At 42.3% G+C, this 23,236-nt stretch overlaps 1 protein-coding gene across 5 annotated transcripts in view; it reads right to left on the reverse strand.

Annotated features, from left to right (window-relative positions):
• The window catches only part of NEO1 (neogenin 1), a 172,691-nt gene that overhangs the window by 109,008 nt on the left and 40,447 nt on the right, over nt 1–23,236 (reverse strand). For all 5 annotated transcript variants that reach the window (XM_056128702.1, XM_056128703.1, XM_056128700.1 and 2 more), the window contains exons 2-4: nt 15,286–15,603; nt 8,514–8,789; nt 7,041–7,194 (exon numbers count right to left, since the gene is read on the reverse strand). In XM_056128702.1, coding sequence (XP_055984677.1) covers nt 7,041–7,194; nt 8,514–8,789; nt 15,286–15,603 — 748 coding nt within the window. The remainder of the gene's footprint in view (nt 1–7,040; nt 7,195–8,513; nt 8,790–15,285; nt 15,604–23,236) is intronic.

A 23,236-nucleotide genomic window follows, 5' to 3' on the forward strand; every position in this document is an offset into this window, starting at 1 on the left:
TATCGACTTGAAGAGAACTGACATCTTTACCGACTCACAATCCACAGATGGTGGCCAGCCCTCCACTTGCTTCGTTCTTTGATTTCTTCCACTAGCATTTTGTAGTTTTTAGTGTACTGCAGTAAGGTTTGTTAGGCTAACATCTATTTCCACTTTTTCTGAGTGACTGGAAACTCTATCATAGTTACAGCCCGGCAAGCTACCGAGAGTATTCGATATGCCAGACACAGTAACAACAAAGTCTCCAATGGAGACGTTACTGGGCCCGCTCGAGCAAATCGATGATCAACGGGAGGGCCTTTACTTTTACTTTACTAACACCAATACAGAAAACACAACTGATTTTCTTTTAAAAATTTTTTTTATTGTAACATCTTGATTTAGCAAGGTGTTCAAAATACAGTTGTTTTAGGTATCCAATGTTCCAACACCAATCCCACCACCAGTGTGACCTTCCCTCCACCAATGTTTCCCACCAACCCCCAGCCTGCCCCCTTGCAGGCACAAACAAATTTACTTCATATTGTTTGTTACAAGACAACTGATTTTTTAAAGCTTATCTCACCCCGTGTAGCCTTTCTGACAAACATATCGCTTGAAAATAGTGACTGATTCCCCCCCCACCCCGTTTCTGATTATGCGCCTTTTCTTATACTTCCCTTACTGAAATGGCTAAAACTTCTACTATGACTAAGAAACTGTTACTGGGTTCCTTATCCTGTGGAGAAAGTAGTCACTGATTCACTGTTAAGTATAATGCTAACTTTAGTGGGGTTTTTTTCTTTTTTCTTTTTTGGGATGATGTTAAGGTATTTTTCTATGATTTAAAAATATGATGAGGGGCAAAAGTGATAGCACAGTGGGCAGGGTATCTACCTTGCACACAGTCGACCTGGAATCCCATTTGGTGACCCAAGCACCACCAGGAGCCAAGTCCTGGGTGCAGAGCTGGGAGCAATCCCTGAGCATCGCTAGGTGTGGACCAAAAAATGAAACAAACAAACAACAACAAAAAAAAAACCCCACGGTAAATGGAGGCTAAATACTATTAAATTTTCTCCTTTGATCAGAAAGATATTTCTCCATAGTCTATTTATACAGTGGCTTACACTGTTGAATTCTAGAATAGTCAGGCTTGCATCCTTGGGATAAACGTGACTTGGGCATGGCAACACAGTTTCTCACTATACTGCTCTTCGCCAATATGCTGTAAGAGTTTTTTTATGTTTATATCCCTGTTGAAATCCCACCAGCAGCCAAGATCCAGAGACTATAAAACAAAGCTCCCAGAAGGGAGCAATGCAGTTTCCTGCCTGCGGACCAGGCTGTCTTCACCGGGGTGCCTCAGAGGGGGGACGGGTGGAGTTTCTCTCCCTGCCCCGAGCAGAGCCCTGGCAGCCAAAGACCTGTGGTACCCAGCCACAGCCATGCTCAAGGCCACTCTCCACGTGCTCAGACGAGCCTCACGCATGAAGAAACTGGCAGAGGAACCCAGGTGTGTGGGTCCCGGGGCTGAGATCTCCAAGCCTGTTCAGATCAGGACTGGGCCTCCTCTACCAAGATCACCCATTTTCCAGTAGGTAGGCAGTTAACACCCACAAATTGCCCCCGGCGCCATGAAATACCATCAATGACCAAGATCCAGAGACTATAAAACAAAGCTCCCTGAAGTGCCCAGCCGCATTTGTGACCACGTGACTTCTTATAGTCTAGTTCTCCTTCTTGGAGAAGCTGGCAAGCTACTGAGAGTATCCTGCCCGCATGGCAGAGCCTGGCAAGCTTCGTGGCATATTTGATATGCCAAAACTGGTAACAATGATGTGTCTCATTCCCCTGACCCTGAAAGAGCCTTCGATGTGGCACAATGTGAAGGAGGAGTAAGGAGAGGCTGTGAAAATCTCAGGGCTAGGACGAATGCAGACGTTACTGGTGCCTGCTCTAGCAAATTGATGAATAGCGAGATGACAGTGATACAGTGATCCCTGAGATACCGGTATATAGTTTCATCCTTCTCCTCCTTTTCCATTTGTACCATCTTTGTCTACTTTTGATCTCAGGCAGTATCAACTTTCAACTGCTTCTTTTTATTTTCTGGAGAGACTGTCTGGAACTGGGATTGCTCTTTCTTTAAACACTGGTAAAATTCTACAAGAAACTAGTCATGAAGATTTCTTTGTTGGGAGTTTTCAAACTACAAATTAAAAAATGCACCTCTCTCCTTAATATTAAAAACGCACCTTTCTCCTTCACAGTTTCAGAGCTATTTGCATGAATACTTCATATGAGGTCAGATGTGATTTTATTTATGTGTACATATCACATATTTATTTTGTGTAAATTGTCAAATCTACATGGCATATTGTGTATAATATTTCCTCTTCCTCTGTGTTCTTCTGTGTTCTGTGTTCACTGTGTTCACTGAATCTTTCCTCTGTCCCTTTCAGACTGTTGCTGAACCCATCTGCCGAGGTTTTCATTTTGTTATGGTCCAGATTTCAAAATTTCCTATCTAGTTCTTTAAATTTTTCTGTTATTGTTGCTGCTGTTGTTGTTGGGGGGAGGGGGAAGGGGGCATACCCAGTAGTGATCTGGCTACATCCAGCTCAAAGTTCAGAAGTTGCTCCCAGCAGTAGTCGGGACTATGTGATGCCAGGGGCTGAACCCAGGCTGAACCCAGGCTTTCCCTCACTAGCAAAGCATTCAATCAGCCCTTGGAGCTGTCTACTTTCTCCTCAATTTTCTGGTTCTTGGAGGAGACTTCATTTTCTTTCCTGAGATAGCCTATCTTTACACTCATTTCAAGATTGTTCGTAAGTGCTTGCTGAAGCATTTTCCTGAGGCCTGCTTTAAAACCTTTAAAACCTAGACCACTCTAAAACCTGCCTTGCCAGCTCTGCCATCTATTGATTCTCTCTTTTCATTTGAGATTTCCCTGCATGGTGAGTGATTTTCAGTTGAGGTCTGGCTACCCAGGGCATTATGTTACAACATGCTGGTCTTATCAAATCTTTTCTTTCGGCTGGCTTCTTCTGATAAGAGCTGGCTCCTTGTCTAAGGCGGAGGGGGAGGGCGTTCCTCATTACTGCCAAATGGAAGCAGAAATCCAGGTTCCCACTCAGTGCTGATTAGCCCCTGGGGAGAAGGGAGGCCTCACTACTCCCTAAGAGGGCTCGGGGTTCTGCTTCTTTGCCCTTTTTGTTTTTGTTTATCTGGTTATAGAGATGGGGGGGGGGGCCCACATCTAGGGAGGCCCAGATTTCTGGTTCTATGCTCGAGAGTGACTCGTGGTGGTGGTAGGGTCCCCCTTGCAGTGCTGATGATCAGGTATGGCAAGCACCCTACCTTACCTTGGGTGCTCTCTCTCCCAGAATTGCGAAGTGCCTCATTATCATTTCCCATGTGGCATCCACCAACAGCATGGGGCGGGGGAGGGGGCCTCAGTGTGGTGAGAATTGTGACTATCCAGTAGGATTTTTTTCTTTCTTTTTGGGTCACACCCAGGGATGCACAGGGGTTACTCCTGGTTCTTCGTTCAGGAATTACCCCTGGTGGTGCTCAGGATACCATTTGGGATGCTGGGAATTAAACCCAGGTCGGCTGTGTGCAAGGCAAACGTCCTACCCGCTGTGCTATCGCTCCAGCCCCTCCACTGGGATTTTTACACCCATCCACTGGCCTCCTCTGGCACCATCCCTGTGCAGGCCTGAGGGAAGAAGCACCACTTAGCCATGTAGCGTTCAGTGGAGACTCCCCAGGTTAAGCCTGTACCACAGCAGGGGCCAGGGTGGAAATCTTGGCGCCTGACTCAGCTTCTGGATGGGGCAGCAGGACACTGGAGCCCCTCCATAGGGCCTGGAGAGGGACTCTGCTGGCACCAGTGGAGGGAAGAATGGGTCATTGTTTCCTGAGGGCTGCTGGTGCAGTGGGAGGAGCTCTATAGTCTGAAGACTTTTCTCTCCTCAGCGTTCCACTTCCCCACTCCTGACTGGAGGCAGCACATTTCACTTAGGGCCTTATGTATATGCCTGTGGATCTTCGCAGTTTGCCAGGCTACTTCCCTTCAAGTCAGCAAAGAAGAGGCAAAAATGACACTCTGGGTATTCACCATCATTGTTCCGGGGGTTGAAAGGTTCATTACCAGTCAATCTCCCTCTCTCTCTCCTCTGTTTTCCTAGGTTCTTTTTGTTTTTCACTAAATCATAAAGAGAAGGCCCAGGGTGTTTTAGTTGTTTCTAGGAGGAAGAACGGGGGAAAAGGCACCAACTCCATAGTCCCAGAGGTGGATCCCAGAGGTGGAAGTCTTCTGCTTTTTTTAAAAATTAATTTTTTCGGGTCTGGAGCGATAGCACAACGGGGAGGGCGTTTGCACTTCATGCGGCCACCTGGGTTGGATTCCCAGCACCCCATATGGTCCCCCGAACACCGCCAGGAGTAATTCCTGAGTGCATGAGCCAGGAGTAGCCCCTGTGCACTGCCGGGCGTGACTCAAAAAGCAAAATATATATATATTTTTCTATTTACTATTAAATAGAAAATATATATATATAAATATATATATACACACTATTTTTCTATTTCACCTGAAGTCACATTAAGTATTTTTATAACCTCTGCAGCTCATTGTGATCCGTCATTCCACTGAAAAGTAACATTTGATTGCTAATTTAAATTTTGCTGTCATTCACCTTATACATTAGCATTTACATTTTCTGGGTTCTCTCCCCTTTAAAGCAAAACTACTTGGGGCCAGAGAGATAGTACAGAGGTTAAGATACTATTTGCCTTATACGTGGCTGACTCAAGTTCAATCCCTGGCACCCAACACGGTTCCCTGAACCCAGTCAGGACTAAGCCCTGCATCACCAGGTACGGCTAAAACCCTCCCTCCTCTAAATGATGACACTTGCCTTGCATGTGGCTGGCTCTGGTTCAATCCCTTTTACCAGGGATTTTAAAGGATCCCAAAGCACTGGATAAAGTGACTCTTGAGCACTGTTGGGCATGGATCAAAACCCATATATTAACTTACCTATTAACTAATAAAACTACTCAATGAATAGAATAAGTTTCCACTATTACCACCCTCCCCAATAGCTATGTCTGGTTTGGATTTAAAAAATACATTGAACAAAATTATTATTAATTATAAAAAGTTTATATAAACTCTAAGGGCACTTATAAAAAGCTACAATAATGTTTCAGGGGCTGGAGCAATAGCACAGTGGGTAGGGCGTTTGTCTTGCATGTAGCCAACCCGGGTTCAATTCCCAGCATCCCATATGGTCCCCTGAGCACTGCCAGGAGTAACCCCTGTGAATCACTGGGTGTGACCCAAAAAGTAAAAAATGAAAATAAATAAATAAAATAATCACTTTCAAAGAGGTGTTATGATTAGCAATAGATAAGGGTGCCTAATAATTTTTTTTTTTTTTACTAGTGTCAGTTTGGGCCGGAGCGATAGCATAGCGGGTAGGACGTCTGCCTCGCACGCGGCTGAGCTGGGCTCGATTCCTCCGCCCCTCTCAGAGAGCCCAGCAAGCTACTGAGAGTATCCTGCCTGTAACGCAGAGCCTGGTATGCTCCCCATGGCATATTCGATATGCCCAAAACAGTACAGTCTCACAATGGAGGCATTACTGGTGCCCGCTCAAGCAAATCGATGGACAAGGGGAGGACAGTGCTACAGTGCTACCGTGTCAGCTTAGTACAATCTGGGTCTCTAACCACTATTTTGGGGGTTAGGACTCTAGTACTGGGCACAAAACTTCAACTGGGGACAATTGTGCCCCACCCAGTTAGAGCCAGCATTATCTCTGTCTCTATGGTTTAGTTTGTTACACCTTGGGAATGCTCACGCAGGTCTAGACAAAACCAGGATGTTACTGAACATTCTGTACCAAACAAAACAACTTGATTCTAGAAGCAAAATGTACCTCATCCCTATGGCATCCTCTGAGCAGAACAGAAATGAGAGAAGTACCCATTACACGAGGAAGCGTTGAGGGGGATGGGAAGGATAACCAGTGCAGCTTATGCCCTTTTGTGGTATGAAAAAACAATCATGGGGGCCAAAGAGAGGTGCAGCAGGTAGCTTGCTGGGCTCTCTGAGAGGGGCGGAGGAATCGAGCCCAGGTCAGCCGCGTGCAAGGCAGACGTGCTTGGCTTGCCTATGGCTGACTGAGGTTCAACTCCTGGCACCCTAAACAGTCCCCGGAGCACCACCTGCAGTTATCTCTGAGCAGAGCCAGAAGTAAACCTGAGTACGGGCAGGTGTGGCCCCTGAACAAAACAAAATCAAAAAAAGGAAAAGCTGTGATCATGAAGGCTGTTATTTTCTTTTCTTTTCAGTTTTTTAGGCCACACCTAGTGGTGACAAGGCTAATCCCAGCTCTGTGCTCAGAGCAACTACCTGAGGTGCTGGAGGACCACGTGGTGCTGGAAAGTGAACCCAGGATCTTGTAAGCATGTGTAGCACTTTGTGCTGTCTTTGTGGCCCCAGTAAGCCCGGTATTTTACCAGGTAAAATGAAAAGGATAAGGGATACATTTTTTTCCTGTTGAGTAAAGGCAAAAAAATATTATCAAGAAGATGAGGCGAGTCAGGACTGAAACTCTTAGGAAGCAATTTAGGGAAGGAAACCGTGAGACTTAACCCTGTATACTGCAGCTTAGAGAACAAGTGGAAAAATTATCCCCTAATATTTCAAAAGTTCTTACCTTTATGTTACATCTGGTGCACATATTTTTTTGAAATGAGCATTTAAAAATGTTTAAATTGAAAGTAGATAATTGGGGCAAAATACAGTGGGTAGGATGCTTTCCTGTATGCAGCTGACCCAGATTTGATACCCGGCTTCCCAGAGGTTGCCTGAGAGCACTGCCAGGAGTGACCCCTGAGTGCAGAGCCAGGAGTAAACCCTCAGCACTACCGAGTGTGGCTCAAAAAAGAAAAAAGTACAAAACCAATTCATTAATCCACAATTTCAATAGAATCAGACAAAGCCCCAAGAATGAAAAAGGTTGTTAGGCCACCAGCATTACCTTTGTGTGTCAAGAACCTCGTCATTTTTCATCCACCGGATGACTGGAGTTGGAAGTCCAGAAGCGACACACGGCAGCACCACATTCTGACCAACAACTCTGACCAAGGAGGAAGGCTGCTTCAAAAATGCCAAGTTTGCTGCAACTTCAGCATCTGAAAAGTAAGAGTATGCAATTGAGAAAGCATTTTGCCACTTTAACGATGAAGAACAGCAGGTGATCTATTTGGTCTCTGTGAATTCATGTAATAAAGGTATTTATAGTCAAAGTGACATAAGAAAACTCCATTGGGCAGGGTAGTCTGAACCACACCTGGCTGTGCTCTAAGCTTACAACTGGCTCTGCACCCAGGCATCACTCCAGCAGGGCCCTGGGAACCACATGTGGTGGCAGGGATGCTGTGGTGAGCACTGAACTTGGTTCATCCACATACAAGACATGTACTTTAATTCCTGTACTATTTCTCTGGCCCCTGAGACGATTTTATCTGATCAGCAAACATACCATAAATAACTCTGATACACAAAGCACTTTGCTAGGCTTCTTGAAAGCTCAAATCCATGGCTAAAATTGAGCCTATGAAGTCATGTATGAAAACTTCTGCCAGAACAATGTAGGGATGGTCTGAGTATATTCATAAACTCAGGCTTAAAATAAGAAATACAGAAAGAGTTAGGCATCTAACAATGGTGGTCATAAAAGATGAAGAAGTTATACACATCACTGATATTTGTGATATGAGTGAGAGGGAGTGATGGATAAGCAGAAATTACGTGATTATAAACTATACAAGAGGATGAAGAAAGTCGATAAGGATATAGGAAGGAAAGATGAAAAAGAAAAGATGAGTTTAAAACGGGATAAAAAAAATTTAAACATTCAATTAAGAAGGTGGACATTATAAATATCTGAGAATTCTGGCTGACCAGTCTCCTGAGCAACTTTATTAACAGCTACTGCTCCGACTACTGTTTACATGTATTTGTGACTCTCTGGTTCTTACAAAAAGTATATTATAACAGGAAGGTAACAGTTAGAGAAAAATCCTTGTGGGTAAATGAGGTAGCACAGCTGTTAAGCCTCCTGTCTTGCACACAGCCAACCCCAATTCAATTGCCGGTACCACATGAAGTGATCCCTGAGCGCAGAGCCAGGGGTAAGCTCTGAGTATCTCCAGGTATGGTCCCAAAATAAACAAACAAACAAACAGAAAAGTAATCTACACTGGGAAGGTAGCAAAAAATAAGGGCTTGGCAAGAGATGCAAAAGTGATGTTTCTTCAGCCAAGAACAATGCCAGATATTGAATAAACTTCACTGTCTGATAACCTTTCACTGACGTCTTCTTTTAACGCCCTTTAACAAACTCACTTTCTGTACTGATTAATGCCATAACACAGAATTGTTTTTCAAAACAGCCTAAAAATAATTTTATTCCATTAATAAACAAACCATCAGCTCTGACAACCAATACCTGGAAGAACTTTTAGTTCAGCTTCATCGCTGTACTTGGGAGGGCCCCCACTTTCAACCACACAGCGATACAGTCCCTCATCTCCTTCAGTTGCATTGCTGATGACCAGTGTTCCACTTGGGAGTTTGATAATTCTATCATCCAGATGAAGAGGCTGTCTGTTCTGTTCCCATCTTACAAATGGAACCAAATCTGCATTCACTTCACAATTCAGAACTGCACTATTCCCAGCATAAACAGAAGAAGGTTCTGGTTGGCTGGTAAATCTTGGAAGACCTGGGAAAAAAGGAGAAAGAAGACATCAAATGTCAAATATTGATTTAAAATGTGATCACAGGAACCTAAAGCAGGTTATTCTGTACTGTCACACTTAGAGAGGAAACAGGGTCCAGAAGATGGTCAGCCAAACACAGCAACACAGACCAAATAAACAAATGTCCTAGAGATAACTGGTATCAGATTCTTCAGAGTTGAAAAGGACACTAAAATGGAAAAACAGAGTGTAGAGGGAAAAAAATCCCATGGTACTGAGCTAGAGGCAAAAGTACAAACTTGTTTTTATATAGTTACACCAACACTGATAAATAGTATGTGTGAAATACAGTGCAATTACACATACACTCAGGATGCTACTTTTTTCTAGAAGGAACCCAGAACCAATGACACTTGAGCAGCAATGAGTACATATGGGAACCCGACTGATTTCTGAATACTATTCTCTACTACAGGAACAAACGTTCTTTAGAGAAGAGGCTGACTCCCGAGCTAGAACAGGTACAGGAGAAGATGACTGTGAACCTCTTGTAAAAGAAAGGACCTAAGAATGTAAACATATCAAAAAAACATAGCAGTCACCCTAAAAGGAGCTTCCTCTGGCTGAATTTGGGATAATGATAACGTCCTAAAGGATAATACATACACTAAAACTAGTCAGTAAAACTTGTATGAGGAATAGAATATTTAGGCAGTACCAAATGATTCTATTCTCAATACTTATTATTATTAATTGATAAAAGTACCAAGTTGATACAAGAAAGTATTGACTTTACAATGGCAAAACATAATCATTCATCTTAAGTATCTAGAATTAACATAACCAGTAAGGAAACCTCGCATTACTTCTATGATAGTCTCCCCCCAAAAAAAGACAAACCTTATTCTATTCGTAGGGGAAAATCAGATAAACCATAAATAAGACAAGGACAATCTAAGAATGATTTGAAATGGATGAGTCTTTTTTTTTTTTTGGAAAAGAGTTTAAAGAGCCATAACCACTAAGCAAAACATGAAAACGGACCAGAAAAGATTATGAAGCATATTATTGAGACAACCAGTGATACGTGAATAGTATTTATGAACTTATTAAATGGTAGTCTTTATTAACATTAATTTACTGAAATTAATGGATGGTAATTTAAGAACATATCCTGAGTTTTAGGATATATACTTCAAGGATACGAAGGGAATGAGAAATACAATTGAAACTTAATTTTTGATTTTTAAAAAAATTTTAGGCACTGTGATTTACAATACTTACAACTTACTCTTACTGTATTTTCATATAGGCATGTATTTTAACATAGTCTACTGCCACAGGGGTGTGACAAGGCAGATATGGTTAAGATGGTTAAGCGTTAATAATCAAGCAGTCTGAGTGAAGACTATGTGGGATTTCATCATTCCATTTTTGCAATGATTCCACAGTTTCAAGTTATTTCAAAACAAAGCATCACACAAATGTTCACCTGCAGACCTGTTATGAATACCGCAGAGAGGCTAACAACATGAATTCTGAGTAATATTATCTGCACAGAAATCCAGCCCTGCCACCTCATAGCTCTGACAAAACCTGACCATTAAGCCTCAGTTTCTCCGCAGGTAGAGTGAGAAGAGGCTGCAGAGGATTGTTAAAATGATCAAAGACTTGGGCCTCGAGAGCCCTGGAGTCCAGGTGCTTGGCTTGCACACGGCCATTCCTGGTCAGATCCGCAGCACCATACTCAGTCCCGTGAGCACCACCAGGGGTGATTGCCGAGCGCAAAGCCAAGAATAATCCCCCAACACCACTGCGTGTGGTCCAAACAATCTGGCCCCCACCCACCAAATTTATTAAACACTTAACAAATAATCTCTATATAGCATATATTTCCTGGAACCTGAATACTTGAAAAGTACTAGCTACTATTACTACTTTTTCCCTTTTTTAAAGGGTGGTAACCTGCAATTCTCAGACAATGAGGCCCGTGTTAAATGCAAGCTCAAGCGTGTAGCACTTTTCACGCCTTGTGGTGCCTCTCGACGAGAGCCATCCCCGTGGTGCTCAGGGGCACCTCAGGGCCGCGCCTGGAAATGTTCAGGGAATGGTGTGGGGCCAGAGATTAAACCGGGGTAGTCGCATGCAAGGCTTGTGTCTTAACCCCTTTACTAGCCCTCCAGCACTGATTACTATAATTATTAACAAAAGCATCTCAAAAGGGATCTGACATGCTCAGAAGACAACAAAGTTTTTCAAACATTTACACAGACCATAATAAGAAACAAATCCTGGTTTTGTAGGTTTATAATGATAAATTAATTCAAACATAAATGATATACTATCAGGTTGTCTACCTGTGACAATTTTTAATTGAGAAGATTGTGAAGAAGGTAGAATAAAATTAATCAAATATCTACCTATAAGAAAGCCTAAAAATAAGAAGAAAGGAATTTACAAAAATAAACAGAAACTAGTAAGGATTTGGGGGAGGAGGGAATATGAAATAAAGTCAAGAGCTGGATCCGTTTTTTTTAAAGTCAAAATATTCTCCCCTGAGGTCTCATGAAAATGAATAATTTTAAAAATAAAAACCCAAAACAGCATATGGGGAATCAGGAGACAAGGGATTTCAAAGTTTCTCCAGAGACAAAGCAGATGGAGGAACTAGTCAGTGATAATTTAAGAGCGAAAATGCTACTGCTTCCTGTGCGCACAGGATGGTGGCCGGTTGTCCTGCAGCCTCTGGAGAGGAGCTGAAGAAACAAGAGTGGGAGTGAGGCTGGGAGCTGACAAGACACGATCAATAGTGTCTGTACTTAAAGCATCCACCCTCCACCCCCGCCACAGACACACACACACACACACACACACACACACACACACACACACACACACACTTTAGGGCACTCACTGACAGTCAGGACACTACTCAGATCGTAAAGCAAGAACTTTTCCCTATGGAGAAATGAGACAGCTAGAGGAAAAGTTCTCTCATATTCGATTATGTGAGCAAACTACTGAGGGTTCCTTCAAAAACCCTCCTTCCTGCTTGGCTAGGTCAACGTGAGTTTCCGTTTACTTACAACCCAAACCAACACTCTTAATAGTAAGTCTTTCAGAACGGCAATTTGGTGCTATTTTTTTAAAAATAAATTTACTGAGATGCAATATATGCAAATTTATATACCATAAAATGCACGAGTTCATTTAGACACTATAGACGAAGTCTTTCATGATAGGTTTCTTTCACCTAGCATACTGTTGACATCCACATTGTAACATATATCAATATCTTATTCCTACTTGCTAAACAATATTCCAACTTGCTAAATAATATTCTCATATTAAATACTGGTAATAATCCAATTGGGATTATATTACCCAATCCATTAATCACATGAGAAACATATAGGTTGCTACTTTTTTTGGCTATTATGAATAATGCATCAACGAACATTTGTAAGTGGTTATGCAGACATATCTTTTCATTTCTCTTGGATAGATGTCTAGGAATAAAACCTACAGGTTATATGGTAATTCTGTATTTCACATACTGAAAAACTGCCCAACAGTTTAGTGCTGTTTTTTTAAAAAAAAAATTACACACACACACACACACACACACAACTATCTCCTACAATCCAACCATTATGATCCAATCACGAATAAAATTACTAATCCTAGCAAATACAGAAATAAAGAATCACAAATGGTTATTCATCACAGCACAAAAACATACTAGTCTAACTTCATCAAAAATGGGTGTAAATAAATCACAACATATTTGTACAATGGACAATTTCCAACTACTACAAAACAGCAGAAGGAAGGAAGCAATGGGGAGTAGGGAGCAAGGGGTATAGTCCCGTTACAAAGGAGTGGTACAGTTAAATATCCAAACCAGAGTCAACAACGCTGAAAACATGATAATAAACTTAGACATGTGCCTGTCAAGGTGGCAGGCTGGGTGGGAGTTGGGAGGTAGAAGGGAACCAGGGCACACTGGTGGAGGGAACTTGTCACTGGTGGCGGAACTGGTGCTAGAACATGGTAGTAGAGTCTAGATCTCAACTATGAACAATCTTGTAAATCGTGGTGCATTCATAACATTTTAAAAAAAAAACCTTAGAAATAAAAGAACTTGATAAAATAAAAAGTTCTTCTGTTGATTTCTCACATTAAATACTGATTTCTCCTGATTACCTGGGCAAAGAGCAGGTCAAACGAGTCTCATGTAAACACACGATCTCATCTGCAACCATCAGAGTTTATCATCTTGGACTGAAGTTTTCCTGTCTACCTAGATATCAGGTAAATGTTTCCTGAGCAAAATGGAAGTTAAGGGGAGAGATGAACAAATCGAGCAGGGAAGGAGAGAGAGAAGGAAAGGTAGAGGCCAGGACTAATAGGCAGCGAGAAAGCCTGGGAGACTCATACCTCAGATTGTTTTCGCATACCAGTATTTCACCAAGGGGAGTGACAGTAAACACAGGACTTAAAGGCAACACGATCTCTGCACAAGAGGACCCTCCTCAAACACTAGCTGCCCTTCTCTGGAAATCAAGTGAGGAAACACTGAGGTAAGAGATGCTGGCCTCTACTATCAAAAAACATGGAGGGATTGGGGCAGAGAGATAGCACAGCTGGTAGGGTTTGCCTTGGCACATACCTAACCCAAGTTTAATCCCTGGCACCATGAAGGTGCCAGTAGTGATCCCTGAGCACACAGCCAGAAGTAAGCCCTCAGCAGGCGTCCCCCACCTCAAAACAAAAATGTAGGCTTTGTTTAGGGAAAATGTATTGCTATTTTCGATCCTTAAGAAGTTTTTACATTTTCCAGGGTCTGGAGAGATAGAACAGGAGGTATGGCACAGCCTTGCACAGCTTAGTCGATCCCCAGCACCCTATATGGTCCCACAGCACGGCCAGTGGTGATACAAAACAGTGCAGAGTCAGGTGTAAACCCTGACTGAGAACTGCTGGGTGTGGCCCGCCATCCTAAAATGAAGACTTTTTACATTTCCTATCAGAGGTTCCCAAACTTATTTTGCAGGCCCACTTCTTTTTCAATAAAAAAAAAAAGAAAAATTACTTAGCCCCCTCCTTGGAAAAAAAAGAAACTGCTTTCTTTAAGCAAACAAATATCACCTCAAATTGCACCCCAGGCTCCTATCTTCTTCAGATTATTTCAGGGGCCTGGGATCAATGCCCACTTCATTAATGACATAGCAATCATTATAAATAAATCAATAAGAAATGTCTTGCATCATTTTTCAGATAAGAGTGCTCTGAAAGGACACAACTGTTTTTCTCTCTACAATTTTATGCTGTGTATCTTTACATATATCCCATGTATTTCATAGGGGTTGTACCCAGCAGAGCTGGGGGGCACAGACATCCTTAGGGCCTGAGGGTCAGTTCAGTGTGTACAGGAACCAAGGCCACACCCTGCCGTGCTAAAGGGGCTGCTGGGTGCCAGAGATCAAATCCAGGGCCTCACACATGCTAGGTATAGGCCCTAGCACTTAGGAGTCATGTTCCCAGTCCCATACATAGTTTATTTTTTTAAACAACCCAACTAAGCATCGTATTTCCTTGACTAAGGCAGAAAAGGAAGCACGGTTATGGCCACAATGCACATTTTTCCAAGCCATGCTAAATGACCATACTGGGGAGGGGCAAAGTTACCAACCAAAATGACTCAACTTTCTATACAAATTCCTCCACCATTTACAAGTTAAACAGAACTAGCGTTGCACTTCTGATGAACTCTACCCCACCTAGATCATTAAAAAAAAAAAAAAAGGAACAATTCTTACAATTATTTCCTATCGTATTCCCTACAGGAAGAAGCAAGTCTGACATAGAAAGATTGCATTCATCTGGGGAACATAAAGTAACAAAATAGGAGACTAACACCCAAGAATGGCCGAGATTAGTACCAGGAATTGTGCTCCATGGCTTGGAGCCCAGCCACACATGCTAGGGAAAAAGGGAGCTCAGATAGAGAAAGGAGCACCAAATAAAGGGCGTTGGGGGGGATCCTCCTCCCAGGATGGGAGAAGCATGCTGAAAGTAGACTACAGACCAAACACGACTGCCACTCAATGCCTCTTTTGCAAACTACAACACCCAAAAGGAGAGACAGAACAAAAGGGGATGCCCTGCCACAGAGGCAGGGTGGGATAGGGGGAGATGGGGGATGGGAGGGATACTGGGATCCGTGGTGGTGGGAAATGGGCACTGGTGGAGGGATGGGTATTTGATCATTGTATAATTGAAACCCATGCACAAAAATTTGTAAGTCTACAACTGTGCCTCATGGTGTATCACTAATAAAAAATAGGAAAAAAATAAAGAGAATAAATAAAAAGAAGCAAGTCTAAGTGTGTTCAACTGATACTTGCAAAGTGAGTGTGACCACTGTTATCACTTAAATGAAAACTCCAGAGTGAAGTGACTTTTAATCAAGATTTCCTCCCTTATATTAAAAGAAAAGCACTTAATAAAACTCACCTGCTATCGTGAGCTTGGCTGTTCTGCTGACGATAGTCCCAAGACTTTCCACGGTGGCCATACACTGATAGTAACCTTCATCCGGCTTGTTGTGTTTGGAATGCACCACGTTGCTGATAAGTAAAGACCCATCTGGGAGGAGCTGGCGGCGATCATCTGATACTAAGTTTAAAAAGGTTCCATCTTTTTTCCATTCAATTTTTGGGGAAGGTTCTGAGTAGGCCGAGCAGTTTAGTATGACAGAAGCACCTCTCACTGAAAGTGTGTCCACTGGCTCCGCGAGGAAATAAAATGGAGTGAACGTCCGAATGCTGGCTCCTAGAACAAGAAGAACAAAGTCATGTAAAACTTACTCCAATTCCTGTAAATGTGTGTGTGTGTGTGTGTGTGTGTGTGTGTGTGTCCAGAGATTATTTTTAAAGTATCAGGTTCTTCCAGGAACTAAAGCCACAACCGGCATTGACACACGTATAAATTACCTAGAGTCGTTTCACTACGAACAGCTACTAAGCAGTATCTGCTTTTTACTAGAAAATAAAAACTTGACCATTTGTAGAATTAGAAAAAAGGGTTCCTTGTTAGCTGGCCCTCCACCAGAATGCCCACTTCCCTCCACCACTATCCCATTGTCCACCTCCTAGCATCCATCTCTTCCCTATGGTAGCTTCCTCCTGAAGGCCTGTTTTTAGTTTCTGATACCTTTGCTTTTTTTTTTTTGGCATCACTTATGATTTTTTTTTACTGAATCACATTGAGCTATAGTTACAAAACTTTCATATTTGCGTTTTAGTCATACAATGATTGAATACCCATCCTCCACCAGTGTACACTTTCCACCACCAATGTCCCCAATATCCCTCCCTCCCATCCCTCCCCCTGCTTCTATGTCAATTTCCCTTTCACTCTCTCTCTACTTATGGGCATTATGGTTTGCAATACAGATAATGAGAGGCCAAGTTTCTGATACCTGTGGCCATTTGTTTTTCCCGTTATTTTTCTTAATATTCCACGATGAGATACTCTCCAGATCCATCCACATATTAACAACTGATATGATTTTATCTTTTCTTCCAGTAGAATTCCACTGTGTTTTTGGTAAAGTGTGTGTGCGCGCGGGGTGGGGGGGATTATGAAGTGGAGCAAGAAAAGCCTCTTCAACAAATGGTTCTGGGAATAATTATCAATCATGGGGGAAAAAAACGGAATTCAACCCCTTTCTTAACACCATGCACAAAAGTCAAGTCTAAATAGACTAAAGACCTCTCTATCAGACCTGAGACAACAAATCATATTAGGGAAACATGGCTTGAACTCTTCGATGACACTGAAACTAAGGCATCTGCAATGATTCCAGGCCACGTTCAATTCCTGCCGAACTAACTTCTGCTCATGTTTGCTTCTAATCACAACGTAGAAAAACGCAGATACTTCACAAAGATACCACAGCACTGAAATGAAGGCAGAAGAACAATCAAAGCTGAGACAGAACTGAGGAGCTGGAAGTTGTCAGTGTTCGACAGATGTCGCTGTTTCCCAGAAAGTTTAACGTCCTCCCTAGATTGGAGGCGCTCTAGGGTTATCACAGAGTACTTCAGGATGACACACTTGCTCCGTTATTTTTATTCACCAATGCCCACTTACCATGGTGGGTATTTTGTTATGAATCTTTGATTTAGGAGACCAGACCACTTCTGAAAATGCCTCCTGCTTAAAATAAGGAGACCACATACAGCATTCCATTATTAGCCAACCTGTATCACTCTCTTCATGCGATTTTACTTTAACAGCATAAATTTTGAATTTTAATATACCGGGGCTGGAGCAATAGCACAGTGTTAGGGCGTTTGACTTGGGTTCGATTCCCAACTTTCCATAAGGTTCCCTGGGCACCACCAGTAGTAATTCCTGAAACCCTGAGGATCGCCGGGTATGACCCAAAAAGAAAAAAAAAAAGAGCCATATACCAAGCTCGAGTCACCCAAGAGAAAGTTATACATACTTGAAAACCTCACAATCAACAGTGAGGCACAGTGATGGGCAGACAGAAATTACTCTATAAATACAACGAGGAAACTGGGTATTAACATAAAAGATTTAGCCACCTCCCCACAAAAAGTAATAAATACATGTGTTTCTATGGATCAGATAATGTTCTAAACATTCTTTACAACTTGCAACTCTTTTAATCTTTACCAATATCTTACATAAAACTCTTATCATTCTCATTTCATTAATTATTTTGGTTTTAGGACCACACCCAGATGTGCTCAGGGCTTACTCCTGGCTCCGTGCTATGAGGTTACTCCTGGTGGTGCGTGGGGGACCAGAAATAGTTCTGGGGATTGAACCAGAGGCTGGTCTCATGCAAGGCAAGGCCATTAGCCCCTATATGATCTCTCTGGCCCATTCTAATTTTAGATGAGAAAATGAAACACTGGAATGTCCAAAGTCATATGGGTAAATAACCAAAGTCATCTGATCTTAATCATACTACATTAAAATGCTACTCATGAGTCGATAGACCAAACATGATTGCCACTCAATGCCTCTCTTGCAAAACACAGGACCCAAAAGAAGAGAGAGAGAACAAGGGGGAATACCCTGCCACAGAGGCAGGGTGGGATGGGGGGGGACAGGGGGTGGGAGGGAGGCTGGGACCTGTGGTGGGGGAGGATGGGCACTGGTGGAGGGATGGGTACTTGATCACTGTATAACTGAAACCCAAGCACAAAAATTTGTAAGTCTATAACTGTACCTCCTGGTGTTTCACTAATAAAAAAAAATGTTAAAAAAAAAAAACTATGGTTTCAGAAAAATACAGGAATAACTCTGGAGCAAGGAAGTTCGTAAAATCAAAATAGGTTCAGAATCTCAGCTGGCCAGCAACTTGAGGATGTCCACCTGAAATGTGTTTTTTCTTTAACTTCAGGGGCACCTTCAGCTCTCTCCCCTCTGGAGAAACCCACATTCACCCTCGAACCCATCTTTCCCTCCCTCTTTCCTTCTCTCCCATCCTTTAATAAAACGATTTTTGTTGGCTTTGCTTTAAAAAAGGGGAGGAGGGGAAATGCCTAAAAGCTAAAGAAGGTAAATTTTTTCCAGGGTTTTAAAGTAAGAGTGACAGCCAGCTGTGTTGAGTTTACTCCTGGCTCTGTGCTCAGGGAGCCATACATGGTGCCAGGGACTGAACCTGGGTTGGCCATGTGCAAGGGGAGCATATTATCCACAGAGTTATCTCTTTGGCTCCCAGATTTTTATTTTAACATGTGCACAACAGAAAAACGAAAAACACATGATGCAAAGTCATGTACAATTACAAGCATTTATGCCTGACATATCCTGTAGGTCCTATCCAAATATCTATACAATCAAGTAATCTACATTTAGTTGTGTAAGTATGTATATTAAGTTACAAAGTTCGTATGGTTACCTATCATCCTTTTTCATACTGTCACCGTCACTATCCTCCCGTGGTTCATCAATTTGCTCGAGCGGGCCCAGTAACGTCTCCACTGGAGACTTTGTTGTTACTGTGTTTGGCATATCGAATACGTCGCGGGGAGCTTGCCAGGCTCTGCCGTGCGGGCGAGATACTCTCGGTAGCTTGCTGGGCTCTCAGAGAGGGGCGGAAGAATCGAACTCGGGTCGGCCATGCTGGCTACGTGCAAGGCAAATGCCCTACCGCTGTGCTATCGCTCCAGGAATATTTACAAGTTCAACATTCCAAAGCCATACGAGTATTTTGATAAACAAGGAAACACTACACCAACTCAATCTGGAAGAAAAATATACAATCTTGCCAGCCTTTCTCAGAAAGAAACAAAAAATTTAAAGAGAGAAAATGGTGTTCTTATCAAAAACAACAACCTTCATTTCACAGCATCCTAGCAAAAGAAGTTGAGGGAGAATGGATCAGAGATAACTGATAAAGAACTTAAATAAGTTTACACTGTTCAGCAGAAAAATGGGTAGAACTATGTTTCAAGAGGATTTGCAGAAAAACACAACACATGGCTTTAACTCATTCACTCTAATTTACTTATCTCCGTCTTAGAATATCTAGTCGGCAACACATGAGCTATTCTGACCTGGAACATGTTACAGGACGTGGAACAAGTTCTGTGAAAAATGGACAATGCAGAGAAATCTAAATTACACAACTTCATGTAACAGAGAACTGTCATTGGCATTCAATGAAAAAGAAAAATGTGTACATTAGCTGGTTACCACTAAGAACTAGGAGGAAAATGAGCAGAAAGGCTGTGTGTAAGTGGGAGAGGAGAGACATGCCCAATGCATCTAAAATAACTGTGCTGCAGAGGACAAACATCCCCAGTACATTTAAAATAACTGTGCTAGGGGCTGGAGCAATAGCACAGCAGGTAGGGCGTTTGCCTTGCATGCGGCCAACCTGAGTTCGATTCCCAGCATCCCATATGGTCCCCTGAGCACCGCCAGGAGTAATTCCTGAGTGCAGAGCCAGGAGTAACCCCTGTGCATTGCTGGGTGTGGCCCTCCAAAAAGCAATAAATAAACAAATAAATAAAATAACTGTGCTAGAAATAAATCTGTCTTAATATTCGTTTATGAAAATCATATTAGGTAAGTATAAATGGATGTGGCAGATGTAGATACGTGTTTATGCTTGTGTGAATAACAACAGAATACACAGTAACCAAAATGGGGATTATTTCAGGTTTCAATCCAAATTTCATTTGTGTATTTTAATTTTTTTGTAGTCTGAATACTTTATATAAAATTAATGCTGCTGCTTTAAACAGAAATAATGCTATTTTCACTCCGTCTGAACAGGAGGTGAACAGTATAAAACCAGACATGTATTTATATATTGTGACTGAAATACTGTCCCCCTGAAACATATACAACATTGTAAACCAGCATTACCTCAATAAAAGATTGTCAATAGTATATGTTATTAAATGAAAAGAACTGTTTCAGCATATGTATTGTATGATCCTGTTGATAGTTAAAATGCATGAATATGTACATATATATACATATGTGTGTGCATACATTGAAACTTAAATATGTAAGGGGAAGTCTAGAAGAATTGGCACTGAACAGTTAGCAATATTTTTTCCTTGGGTGTGCAGTGGAACTTAGCTGCTTGCGGATGTCTTGTGTGGAGAGGAAGCTTCCCACTCCAAGGATTTCCACACTGTTGGCCTTTTAAAACGTGAGCAGTTGTTTATGCATTCTTCTTGTTAATACAGAAGAGCAGAGACCATTCGGTTGGTGTTGATGAGCAGCCTTGACTGGGAACAGGAGGATCATCTTTAAAAAGATCTAGCACCATTTTCTTTAACCACTTCTGTTGTCCCCATAACAGCGGCTTAACTGACATTCCTACAGTGACTTTACATAAAAACTGTCCTGTATGTCTCACCAGGAGCCTGAATCCCCATCCACTTGTTTGCTTAATTTTAGTTCGCTACGAGCAGTGCTACTAGGCAAATTAATCTGATGCAGGCTTAATGATCCTGTCCGATCGCTTCTACACTCCCAGGTCTCAGTAAATTTCTCACTTCTTAATGGAATAGCTCTCACTTCTTGATAGACTAGTCCTCACGTTTTGATGGAATAGTTCACACTTCTTGATAGAATTCAATCTTATAAAAGGAAAATATCCAGAGGGAATTCATTTCAGCTGTGAACTCCTACCCCCAAATATCAACAAGTCATATGACTCACCTTACATCTTAACTGTATGGCTAATAATTCTAAATTTTATTGTACCCAGGGTTTTCAAAAATGACATCCAGCATTTTACTGCTGACAAAAAATAATAGTAGGAACACTAATTGTCTTATTGCACAGAGATGTTGGAAGTTTGGTAGCAGAAATACAGGTCAGAAAGATAACAAGCATTTCATACACCTACAAATGTAAGCATTCTGTGTATCATTCATCCTAAGGAAATTCTTATTATACGCTAAGGGACTCATGTAGAAGGATTTCACCTTTAAAAAAAAGGACACACACTCCTAAATAAACACTACACTAAGGCCTGGCTTACATGGGGCACAGGCAGTGCATGTGCAAGGCTCAATCCCTAGATGCAGCTCTTGTGGCCCCTGAGCATAACCGTGTAGTCTCAGACTGTAAGCACTGCCAAGACTGCCAACCTCTCCCCAAATTAACAGCATGACTTTGTGAGACCCAATCCCATCCTGTAAATATCTAAAATTCTACACTTTACTCTGACTCTTTGGTGTCAAGTTCATCAAATAGTTCAGGTGCTCAACATGTAATTGAAAAAAAATCAGAAAGTTAAAATAATTTAACACATATAGGGCTCAACCAACTATATAATATTATACATTTAAAACAAGAGACACATTAAAAGTACCCTATCTTACTACATAAATCAGTGTTTTAAGCTCAAAATCCCAGTTCTTGTCTGCCCTAAATCGTGCATCTATTAGCTCTTAGAGCTCCTTTCATGGGGCTTTCAACTAAAATAAGTAGGCAGGTAGTCAAGATTATATGTTTTTTTAAAATTGTCACACACACATATATACACATACATATATACACACATACTATGCAATTATATGAGAAAAAAATAAAACACCAAGTTATCAGGACTCAGGGGGTCCTATGTGGTGTCAGGATAGGACTCGGGGGGCCTTATTTGGTGTCAGGACAGGACTCAGAGGATCCTATGTGGTGCTGGGACAGGACTCAGAGGGTCCCATGTGGTGTCGGGATATGACTCAGGGTGCCCTATTTGGTGCTGGGACAGGACTCAGGGGGCCCTATGTGGTGTCAGAATAGGATGCAGGGGGCCCAACATGGTGTCTGGAACTGAACTATGTCAACTGTGTACAAGAACTGGAAATCAAACTCCCACATGCAAGGCACGTCATCTACCATTGAGACTCAACACAGCTGGTTCTAGATGCTGCATCTGAAAAGAGCTCGGAGGTCAACAACTAAAGGAAAGAGGTCAGAAATAGTGCATCCTCTGGCCATTTCCCCACACCCCCTTTCCAGCATCCCAAAGAGGCAGAATCCAGTAGCATCCATCTCAGCCACTATGCAGACTTAGTGACAGTACCCCACTCCCCTCTCACTGTTTCACAAAGAATCTTGACCTTATTCTGAACTGGTTTGGCGTCCCCCAACCACACTGTGCTAACACAAACTTAACCTGAGCGCCAATTACCTGTTCCCACAAAAACGCATAAAGGTGGTTGTGGAAGTTGGAAATCACAGGACCCTAAACTAACAGCCAAAGTAGTGACAGGGCGAATGACAGTGGACGCCTTCCTGGAATCCTCGTAGGAAACTATGAACAACTAGTCAGTAATAACAAAATTGTTCAGGAATGCTCCCACAGGGAAGGAAGAGAGCAACACCCAGTTGGTCCCCTAAGAGAGCTCCCTGGTCGGGGAGGCAAGTGGTAAATTAGACTCAAACTCAGACTGTCTGAGACACAGGGGAAGGAGCACTGAACCCCACCAGGCCTAGGGAGCCCGACTGACTCAGCAGTACTAAGCTATAACTCTAACAGTGGTTACAGTATCCGAATACTATAACCACTCCCATGAGGACTCTAGCAAGAACATGAGGACGTCTAATGAGCCTAAAGAAACAACGGTGCAGGCGGTCAATAAAGCACAAGGAAGAACCTATGAGGGCAGAAATGGGAAAATTACGGGGAGAACTAAAGAGTTTGGGAGGTGAACTAAAGAAATCAACTGAAGGACTAGACAACAGAGTAACGGCAGTTGAGGAGAAAAATCAGCCAGCTCCAAGATGAAATGCAGAAAACAACAACAAAAAAATGGGGAAAAGGATTCAAAATAAAAGAAAAGCACATGAGAGAATTATGGGGTAAATTTGAAAGGAACAAGGGCTGGAGCGATAGCACAGCGGGTAGGGCGTTCGCCTTACAAGCGGCCAACATGGCCGACCCGAGTTCGAT

This window comes from Sorex fumeus, unplaced genomic scaffold (genome assembly GCF_029834395.1).
Source record: "Sorex fumeus unplaced genomic scaffold, SorFum_2.1 ptg000067l, whole genome shotgun sequence".
In the NCBI taxonomy this organism is placed as follows: domain Eukaryota; kingdom Metazoa; phylum Chordata; class Mammalia; order Eulipotyphla; family Soricidae; genus Sorex; species Sorex fumeus.